At 36.7% G+C, this 11383-nt stretch overlaps 1 protein-coding gene across 1 annotated transcript in view; it reads left to right on the forward strand.

Annotated features, from left to right (window-relative positions):
• The first annotated feature begins 1377 nt into the window (after nucleotides 1-1377).
• LOC135674149 (E3 ubiquitin-protein ligase ORTHRUS 2-like) overlaps nucleotides 1378-11383 on the forward strand; it is an 11058-nt gene continuing 1052 nt past the window's right edge. Inside the window, exons 1-7 of the mRNA XM_065183665.1 lie at nucleotides 1378-2000; nucleotides 7988-8520; nucleotides 8754-8879; nucleotides 10409-10508; nucleotides 10629-10690; nucleotides 10807-10909; nucleotides 11276-11383. The exon at nucleotides 11276-11383 is cut by the window's right edge and continues 34 nt beyond it. Of these exons, the coding sequence (XP_065039737.1) occupies nucleotides 1515-2000; nucleotides 7988-8520; nucleotides 8754-8879; nucleotides 10409-10508; nucleotides 10629-10690; nucleotides 10807-10909; nucleotides 11276-11383 (1518 nt within the window). The 5' untranslated portion in view covers nucleotides 1378-1514. The remainder of the gene's footprint in view (nucleotides 2001-7987; nucleotides 8521-8753; nucleotides 8880-10408; nucleotides 10509-10628; nucleotides 10691-10806; nucleotides 10910-11275) is intronic.

The following is an 11383-nucleotide window of genomic DNA, read 5'->3' on the forward strand; positions in this document are numbered from 1 at the left end:
AGGGAGGGGGAGGCGATGTAGTGTTGTCAACTCATACTTGGAGGCATAGACAACAAGGGGAGGGGAGCGATTGGCATTACTAACTCGCCCATGTGCTAGAGGTGTTCAAAGATGTTTGAATCGAACCAAGGTTTGAATTGAACTAAACTGAAATAATGGTTCAGTTCAGTTAAAGTAAGGTACTCCGAACTGAAATCATTTTGGACCTACCTAATCAAACTAGTTCAAAACCGATTAATCTGATTTGTTAATCGGTTAATTGGTTTTTAATTATAAATAATTTAAAACTATACATCTCAAATGAATTGATTATGAATTGGTTTAATTTAATTGAACCAAACCAGAATTTTAATCTAATTGGACTTACATTCTAAAAAAATATCATTCTAAACATTCAATGCAATTGGTCGTATGTGCAAGTGTTTTTTTATATTTTTTATTAGAAGATGCCCGGAGGAATAATGACTTTACATGTAGCTCTTTTTTTCTTTGACGATGAAGATATACAATGATACATACAAATCAATATATCAATATATCAATATAGGAATTCATACAAATTAAATAAAGAAGGATGAAAAAAAAATAGAGTTCATCCATGAGATAAGAGAGCTAGACCAACAAGGGGATGATAAGGAAGAGCAATAGAGACGAAGGAAGAGTAATAAATTTGTCGAGTTTAGGAAGAAATTTTAGAGTTATTATGACATTGGGTTGAGTTGATATTTTTTAATTTTAAATCAGTTCAGTTTAGTTTGAATTGGTTAATCGAATCGAAGAAGAGTACCATTCTAAACTAGAACTATTTATAGTCTTCAAAACCAAATTATTAATGAATCGATTTGGTTCATGTTTATTTTGAGTTTAGTTTGATTTTTCGATTCGATTCATACCATGTGCAAATGTGCAGATGACTAGGCGAGGGCGGATAACGTTGCCAAGTGAGGGGCAAAGGGTGGTGGGAGACGAGAGAGAGGTGCAACCAACACACAATACAAGATAGTGACTAACAAGGATAAAATAATTATTTTTGAAAAAAAGTTTTGAATGTGAATTTAAAAAAAATCTAAAGTTAGAAACTTTTTTCAAGAATCCTCTCCATATTTATTTTATAGGAAGAAAAATTCAAATAAAAATTTAAAAATTATCTAATTTTTATTAGAAAATAGAAGATTAAAAAATAATATAGCCATTGTCCTTTGCACGATTGAAGCGAGATTGTATGACGATCTTGGCCCTTCTTTTTATTCATTATGATAATATTAACAATAGAATAATTCATTTCATGTCGTATTTGAAAGGGCAAAATAGATCCTCGATTAAGTCAACTCGCACATCGGACCATCGCTTCCCCTCAGCCCCATTCGTGGAAAGAATTCAAACCCCCTCCTCTCTCCCCATTCTTCTCTCCTCTCGGAACCCCGCGCTTCCCACCCGCCCTCCTCCGCCGCCCCGCTCCGCCTCACCGTAACCCTCCTCCGCTGCTTTCGTCGCCGTTCTTTGGTTTTCTTTTGATGGCTCCGGACCTCCCCTGCGACGGAGACGGTGTCTGCATGGTTTGTCGCGCGCCGCCGCCAGAGGCCGAGGTGGTGAACTGCCACACGTGTACGACGCCATGGCACGCGGGCTGCCTCTCCAAGCCGCCGGAGACGCTCGCGGCAGTCGCGGACTGGCAGTGCCCGGACTGCTCGCCGCTTGACGATGGCGGCGCTGCTTTGCCCGCTGCCGCCGTTTACGCATCTGGCGAGAAGTCTGACCTGATCTCCGCCGTCTGGGCGATCGAGGCGGACGCCTCGTTGACTGAGCGGGAGAAAGCCAAGCGGCGGCAGGCTCTTGTGAGCGGCAAGAAGGTTGTGGAGGAGGAGGAAGAAGAAGAAGAAGAAGAGGAAGGGGGGAAGAAGAAGAGGAAGAAAGCTGAGGGTGGAGATGATGTTCTTGATTTGCTCGATGAGAAGTTCAACTGCTCTTTTTGCTTGCAGTTGCCGGAGCGGCCGGTCACCGTGAGTGATTACTCTTTGTTGCTTCTTGTACTTGTCTCGACAAGTTCATTTGGTTTCTGTAGAAACTGACAGTCACATTTTGATCCATAAAGTCATTAGAGAGTCATACGTCAAATGGTATCGATTCATCTCCTCTTTTGTTCCTCTATGCGGTTTTCCAACTCCCCCGACGTTAATTTCTTCTGAGTTCATATCGAGATCTGGATGCATGTGGAGTTCATATGATCCACATGATGGTAGCTCTTGTTGATCTTTAGTTTCTTCTGCATTTCTTTCGTTCTCGGGGCTCCCAAAATATTCATCTCCTCAAAATATCCTCCGTTTTCTCACTTTGGCAAAGACCTGGATCCTTGTTCTTGTTAACTTTCCGAATCTATCTTTCTGTCTTGTGAATCTTTATCCATGCACAGTGGTGAAGCATGGGCTGAGAGACTGATCTGGGAAACATTCTTGGATGTCTTTGGTTTCCCTGCTTTATAGTTTCTACACGGTTTACCATTTTAGTAGATGTTTTGGTGCTTTCATGCCTTTTCTTCCTGTTATTTTGTCTTTAATCCAAAGTAATTAATGAAGTCTAACTGAAAGAGTGGAGTGACGGAGATGGCAGAGTGGTATCTGTTATTTTCTGCATGTGCCATCTTTATCTGAAAACTTGAAGGCAGCGTCACAAAGTTCTGCTGAGTTTCCAATTTATTTGACATTCGGCATACACGTTATAAATGATTTACTTCAAGAGTTTGGTTGGCTGATTTACTTCTCTAGTAACTTGTTTGAGAGCTTCAGCTCATATCAAACTTATTTGCACATCATATTCTTTACACTTCACCGAACAACTTCATAACTTATAAACATTATTGTTTAAAATCTTTTGTGGATTTTCTTTTACCAGGCCTTCTTTCTCTTGTAAAATTTGTGGAAATTAGTTTCCTCTCACAACTTTAATTTCTATTTTCTCTACCATATCGTTTACCACTTGTCTTCTTTTCCTTTTACTTGTGAACAATGGAGAAGTCATGGATGATTTACATAAGAGCTTGGTCAGCCTTATTCACTTCTCTCTACCAACTTGTTTGAAAGCTTCAGCTCATATCAAACTTATTTGATTACTTATAGATTTTTCTTCACATAAATTTAAAAATCTTTTAGGGAATATCTTTTACCTTGCATTCTTTCCATTGTAGTGGAAATTTATTTCCTATCTCTAATTTCTACTTTTCCTACCATGTCATTTACCACTTTTGTTCCTTTCCTTTTGCTCATGAACAATGCAAATTTGTACTGATAGCACAATCTCTCCTTTCAGTTCAGATGGTAGTATTGAAGGAAGAAGTTTTAGACACCGCGACGAGTATATTATTTTTGCTTGTATTAGCAACTATCATTTCCTGTTTTGTTAAATGAAACTGTAGTTTGCTACATTTTTTTACTTTCAGTTTTTGTTAGAATATATTGTTTGACAACAGCATACGCTATAAAATTATGAGGTTAATATGTGATGGTTGCATATTTCGAGAAGGATCAAGCTGTAGAAAATATTTATGTCTATTGCCTTTCTGGTCTGTTCCAGGTCTATATTAGTCCATATTGCTTCCTTACCAAAATGGCTGCAGAATATAGCATATGTTTTTATTATTGTCATTATTTTTGTTAAAATAATTGAGTGTTTTAAGCTTTATTAGTGAACTGGTCCATGATTAAATAGACTAGGTTAAACTTCACATCTTTAGAAGCTGCCTTTTTTGTAGCCTTCATTGCTGGGCTGAGGTCACAATTAGCCAGCATGTATACAGTTGTCTCAGAGGTAGGTTGTCGGTGCTTTGTAGATGTGCAGACTGGTGAGTAAATTTTCTCCTTGATTTTTCCCTCAATTTTCTTCGCCACTTGTTGTTGGCACACTTGGGACAACAGGGTGGTGTGTTGGGTTGTGTTGGCTTAACTGAACTCCCTTTTTTGCATGTTGATTGACGCAAGGCATGCTATTAGTGTACCAAGAATTGGTTAAAAGCTCAATATGACCTAGTCTGCTTTCTGAAACTTGATTTTAGATTTATTTTTTTCCTCAAAATTAAGTATCTTATAAGTTGGTTGTAATTCTTGTAATTAAAATGAAATAACTAATAATTTTGTGGGTTTTATGAAGTTGTGTTGGCAGTAAAAATTAAGCCTCAATGCTAGATATTCAAGAATATAGCTTGGATATAGGAATCAAAGAAATAAAGTGGAACTTGCAAATTACATCTGTGCTTGGACTAAGGTTGTAAATATTGAACAAGTTGAAACATAAGTTTCTAAAACAAAGAATTGACTTTATGTAGAAAACTGTCATAAAATTGATCAAAAGAGAAAGTAATAAGAAATGCCATGTGCTCTTGTGCCAATTTGAACTGTCTCTCACATAGTTCTTGAAGGCTCCATTCCTCTGTTTCATGCTTCACGTGCAAGATGAGAACACATTGCTTTCAGTTTTAAGAAGCATCTAACAAAATCTTTCATCAAGTGATGTACTAGGATGCAACTCTAGTTTTCCCTTTTCCTTTTCTGCTTTTGTTTTGAGTTTGTTCGTTCTTTGTTATGCTTTTGAACTGCAGTTTTAATGGCTTTTAACAAACTAGACACAATTCACTAGATTAAGGTTGTGGTACAAATTCTAGAATTATATTCTTTGTTTTCTTCACATTATTTATATGGTATGTCATCAATGTTTTCATATTCTTTTTGGTAGAAGTTTATTTCCAATGGTGAACTGGTTTGTGATTTCTTTTTCTCTTTCGTGCACATAATCTACATTGAATATGTTACATACTTACTATTTCTATCCCCAATAGCCCAACTGTGAATAAGGATGAATACTGTTATAGTATTCTTCTATAGCAAGGAATATGGGGTTTGCAATGATGATTTTAAAAATTGATCTTGGAGACACACTGGATGTTTCTTATTATGGCACCACCACAAGAAAACACAACTGCAACAACTGACAACATTATTCAGCAGTAAGTTGTCATTTGTGATACATGGGTTTTATCAATTTTGAAAAGAGGCACAAGGCTTTCAGCTTATTATAAAGGGATTTGGAGAGACATTGCTTCACGAAGTCCTGATTTGATATATAGGCTGCGGTTTGAAATTGGAGATCGGTATTGAGTAATTGAAAGTGGATTGGAAGCTGGTATGGTGTTTCAAGAGAAAAAGGGAATGATCTTGTATTTATGTGGAGATAAAGGTTGATTCTTGCTACTTTTGTTTGGAGCAAGCAATATATGAAACAAATAAGCATCCAAAAAAAAGAAATTGCCAAGAATGCCATGCTATTTGGGAAATTCCATGTTGAAGAACATATGAGATCTTCATTGAGCACATAATTACTGCAATGTGCTGACTTCTTCCCTTCCTCTATTTCTTGTTATCATCTGCCACTTTTGTTTCTTAATTGATGAACACATATCATGTTTAATAATTTATCATTTTATGAGCAAGGCATTGACCTTGATCATTCAAATGATAATTAAATTCTTTAGGACAGTCAGCATGCCAGGGGGTCATGCATGTAGGTAGTTCATCCCCTCAGCCTCAGGAAGCACCATGCGGCAAACCATGCAGATGCCATCATCGTCACAGGAGAGCTCAGGAGCCATCAGAGAAAGATTCAAGGAGCACTGATCAGCTAAGTAGCAACATAAGTAATTGAGAAAAGTTATAGTTTGGCGAAGTGACAAAAGTGTAGTGGCAGGGCTTGTGAGGGAAAGAAGCATGGGGTTTCTAAAGAATGGAGAAAATAATTGGGTGGCGGTTTAAAACGTTACTACAAGCTCAATCAAAGGGGCCAAACTATTAATGAGTGGTTGGATGTACTTGTAGTCTAAATTAATGTCAAATACCTATTTTGGTCCTTAATTATATGATATAGAATTCAAGCCAAGTTGTTTGTTGTCAGATATTTGTTATAGTATGCTTTTTTTATTTCTTAATCATAATATGAAATTGTCGCTTGAATTCTTTAGTTATTTAAGAAAATCACAATTTTAAATTACCTATTTTAGAGCATCTTGAGTCTAAATGCAAGTGTTAAGATATGTGGTTTCCATTTTGAACTATTTTGTTATTTAAAGCAAATTTTAAGGAGATTTGTATTGGAGGACTTGATGCTTGAAGAAGCAAATTAAATTGTGAGTGTATTATGATTAAAAGAAGAGGTTTCGTACAATGATAAGGTTGCTCCTTTACAACCTAGGAGATCAGGATGGAATCAACCTCGCTACGTACATTGACTCTCCCTAGGCTCTACATTGGCCCTGCATTGGTGGGAGCCTTATGCACTAGGTTTGATTTTTTTATGAACGAAGGGATTTCAAGACCACATGTTAGCCCTTTTCTTATGAAAATCAACATGGATCATCTTTGGTCATCCACTCCTAGAATGGATTTGAAATTAGTCAAAGTATTTCGGATCAACTGATCTCCCACTCCTTGAATGCAAAATTAACATTTCAATTAGAAGGCATTGCAAATAATAAAAAAAAAAAAGAATGATGTCTCGTGTTTGTATAACTACGATAATTTTAGTTTAAAACACATGTTGTTTGAGGTCATTATACATGATTTCATGTCACCTTACAGTGGATAAGTTGACGAGGTGTTTACTTTGCTGCCTGCAGTCGAATGTGGCATGTACTTGCAAGCTAGGTTTTTTCTTTCCTACTGTGCGAATGGATACTTGAATTCCAGGTATGGCTCCTAATAATCTAACCTCTAGAGCATACAATGTGCTCTATACCACTGAGCTAATAGCTCGTTATGTATTATTCTCCAATTTCAAATAATAATCAGAATCCTTCTTATTCATTTGACTCTGTACCAACTAGTGATACAAGCCATAGTACACAGTACACTCTTAATTAAAGGAAACTGAACATAGGATGGTCTATCCACTTTGGAAAATTCTGAATTTCCATTAACAGTATTTATTACAATTTGAAAGATTTTTATCTTTGTAAACTTGTATACCAATCGTCTCATGCAACTTAGGTTTGGAAATGAATGTTGCACATTCATTTGATTTGGTTTCTATCAGTTCAGACTGGAGAATCCATACATTGTGAACAAGACAATTAAAATGAGCAAATTTGGGTCATTATCTCGTTAATGAAGCATGTCATGTTTATTTAGTGGTTCGTGTTTGGGAAAAAAAAATGCACGTGATCTGTCAAGCAATTCAATCAATGATGTGCGAATAATTTCAATTAAGAAATTGTGAGCGATGCAAGAAATCTAATGTGATGATGCTTCCTATTTTATTGAAGGAATTGGCAGAGTTCCTTGTTGTGACTTTTGGTGTCTTCTCTATCATGCCTTTTGTTTTTCTTTGGTCCTTGTGAATGTTAACTCATTGCTTGCAACAGGTGTGCAACCTTCTTGTACTGTGCGCTCTTTGACAGCCCATGCCAGCTTAACCATACCACTAACTTCTCACTGTGTAGTGTATGTCTTGTTGAGTTGCACCATGACATGCACAGTTACTGCATTGTCATTGAAATGCCACTATTTTGAAAAATGAATCATTGTAGGGGCAAAAACCATTGCAGTTGAATTTGATTTCTTGGGTTGATCCTATGTGAAATAATAGTAAAGAGATCTGCATTATCCCCTTCAGACCAGGAATGCTAATATTTACTACGTGCCCACAATATTGCCATATTGATGGATATGGTGAGATTGTGCTTGTATATGATGCGAGTACAATAGTGCATATTTCAGTTGTCAAAAGTGTTTTTTGGTCAAATCTTTCTGAAAATGCCTAGGCATGCAAGTCTTGAATTAATAAATTGGTATTTTCCAGTTAGTAGTTGTAATGCCAATTTGGCTCTTTTTTTTTTCATTTAGATTCTATTTGAGCAACATATAAGAAGGGGACTCTTGATTGATGATCATCTGTGAACTGCTAATACAAAATTGTAAATATTTCATGCACTTCTTTTCTTTCCTTGCAGACACCCTGTGGCCACAATTTCTGCTTAAAATGTTTCCAAAAGTGGGTTGGACAGGGTAAACATACATGTGCAAAGTGCCGATTTTCTATCCCGCCTAAAATGGTGTCCCAACCAAGAATCAACTCAGCCCTTGTAGTGGCTATTCGTATGGCAAAGGCTGCAAAGTCAGCCACATCTGGGGGCCAAACAAATGTATATCATTTCATTCGAAATGAAAGCAGACCTGAGAAGGCATTTACTACTGAGAGGGCTAAGAAGGCTGGTAAAGCAAATGCATGCAGTGGCCAGATATTTGTTACTATTGCTCCAGACCATTTTGGTCCAATACTTGCTGAGAATGACCCAAAAAGAAACCTAGGAGTGTTGGTTGGAGAGATGTGGGAGGACCGGATGGAATGCAGGCAATGGGGTGCCCATTTTCCTCATGTAGCAGGAATAGCTGGGCAGTCTGATTATGGTGCTCAATCAGTTGCACTCTCAGGAGGATACGAAGATGATGAAGATCATGGAGACTGGTTCCTTTATACTGGCAGGTGCTTTTACTTGCTGCAAATGTTCACAGTCCATCCTTTGAACAAACATGGCCAATTTAAGAATGTGGTTCTTTATAAATGTTTCCTGTTGTTTCTTGGCTTTGTCAGTTTTGTTCTTTCCTAATGCAATATATCTACTGATGTTCATTTCTTTGCTTATTTTCTGATTATTTAAGCAGTATATTTACACTATGCATGTCTGACTTTGTTATTTTTTGATGCAAAATTGGAAGTGGTGGTCGTGACTTAAGTGGAAACAAACGCACGAACAAGGAGCAGGCCTTTGACCAGAAATTTGAGAAACTTAATGCAGCTTTAAGAGTTAGTTGCCTGAAAGGATATCCGGTTCGAGTTGTAAGGTAAGTGGCGCTACTCCTAGATTAGTAACTTACTGTACCCTGTCTGTGAGTTTCATTTTGATGGCACTAGAATAGTACTAAGCATCACAATCATACTGCATACTACATTTGGTCATTTGTTATTTTTCAAGTAATATGAGCATTTTTATGGCCTTGAGAACAAATAAAAATCTAAAGAGATGTTTGTGACATGCATGTATCTGTTTGGACACATTCTGTTGTTTGATGCAGCAAGGCGACTAGAGGCAAATACAATGACACAAAAGAAAATAGTTAATTTGAGTGTGTTTGGTATTGCATTATTGATTAACAAGAGACACCGGAGATCAAGGATTAAAATTTCGTATCGTACCGAAGTTTCGAGACTTGTTTGGTACGGTACGATACTGTGTACCGAGCGGTACAATTCGGTATACCGCTTGGTATATATAAAAGTAAAAAAAAAAAAAAAAAACCGATGGCCTCGTCACCATTTTTGGCACGTGGGGAGAAGAAACCTTCTCCCCACACGGGCAGAAAGCGAGGCGACGTCGCCCCTTTATATATATATATATATATATATATATATATATATATATATATAAGTAAAAAGAAAATTTTTTCTACGACATCGCCCTCTCTTCTCCCCAATGTGGCGACGTTGCTAAAAAAAGAGGCGTCATCGCCTTTCTATATATATATATATATGTGTGTGTGTGTGTGTGTGTGTGTGTATACATATATATATGTGTGTATATACATATATATATATATATATATGTGTATATACATATATATATATGTATATACACATATATACATGTATATATATATATGTATATATATATACATATATACATACATACATACATACATACATATACATATATATATATATATATATGTATATATATGTATGTATGTATATATATGTATGTATGTATATATATATATACATACATACATATATATACATACATACATATATATACATACATATATATATATATATCTGCCCGTGACGTCTCCTCTTTTCTGCTCGCGATGTCGCCTCTCTTCTCCCCGCGATCCCGAATTCTTCTCCCCTCCCCGAGAGAAGTCGCCGACAGACGAGGAGGGAGAGCGATGCCGATCTCTAGGTTTTCCTCTTCTTCTCTCTTTTCTTTCTTCCCTCGCTTAATACCACCCTTCTCCCTTGATCACCGTTCGGGGTGGAAACAGCCCCAATTGATGGTACCGCCCGATTGCGAGCGGTCCGTATATCGGTTTGCTGGCGGACCCGTACATACCGCCTGGTACAAGCGATATTATTCGAAATTAAAGACCTTGCTAGAGATAGAAAATTATTTTTGTTGATCAGTCTTTAAAAAATGTAGTAACTGCTCCACCCATGAATTTATATATGACAAAAATTATGGGTATAGGCATCAGACAAAGATTAATTTGGTTAGTTTAGATCAATTATTGTTTTTTGATAATCCTATTATATTTAATTTTTTTTTGCTTGTGTTGTAATTTCAGCATGACTAAAATATTTGTTTCATTGAAAGGTCTCATAAAGAGAAGCGCTCTTCATATGCTCCTGAATCTGGCGTGCGATATGATGGAATATACAGGATTGAGAAATGTTGGCAGAAAGTTGGGGTTCAAGTATGTGATGTGCCTGCCATGTACATGGATTGTTTACCTTTTCTGCATTATTTATATTTCAATAGACAGTGAGGAAACCTGATTTGTGGATAATATTGTTGGTTTTTTATCTTTTTCCAGGGATACAAGGTCTGCAGATATCTCTTTGTTCGCTGTGACAATGAACCAGCACCCTGGACCAGGTTTTGTTTTGATATATGTATATATAGCTTGTTCTTTGAGTGCCATATCTATGCATTTTTTGTGTTCAGTTAATTCGCATTGTTTAAAAAAAATGTCAACTTGATTGCGAATTCAGTGATGAACATGGTGATCAGCCCCGCCCCTTGCCTTCTGTTAAAGAACTGAACAGTGCAACTGATATTACAGAGAGGAAGGAAAGCCCTGCATGGGACTTTGATGTATGGATCTGTTCTGTGAACTTTTTCAAACCATTAACAAATTTAGCTCAACTACATTCTTCAACAGATATTTATGGCAGATCTAACATCATCTCTTCTGCAATTCTTGAGTGATAGGTTATTCACCAAAGTGCATATAATAGATTTTTTCTTTTCCTCTTGTTTGTGTTGCTTTAAGATAGAACATGATAATATACTCCTTGTTTGGCAATGATACATCTCAGTAATAGTTCATTTTGAGTCATGTTTTCTTGCACATTCTTAAGCTGTCAGTGTTATCATTGACCTTTTGATGCTAAGGAATTTTTTTTTCTTGTTGAGTTTAAAAGATCACAAATCAGATACCTTAATTTGTTGCATTAACAGGTAAAACATGGCTGGAGATGGGTGAAGTCTCCACCAACAAGCAGAAAGCCTGTGACAAGTAGTGATACCGACAGGAAAAAAGGTGGTAGAAAAGCAGTAAGGCATGCC

This window comes from Musa acuminata, chromosome BXJ1-5, assembly GCF_036884655.1.
Source record: "Musa acuminata AAA Group cultivar baxijiao chromosome BXJ1-5, Cavendish_Baxijiao_AAA, whole genome shotgun sequence".
NCBI lineage: Eukaryota > Viridiplantae > Streptophyta > Magnoliopsida > Zingiberales > Musaceae > Musa > Musa acuminata.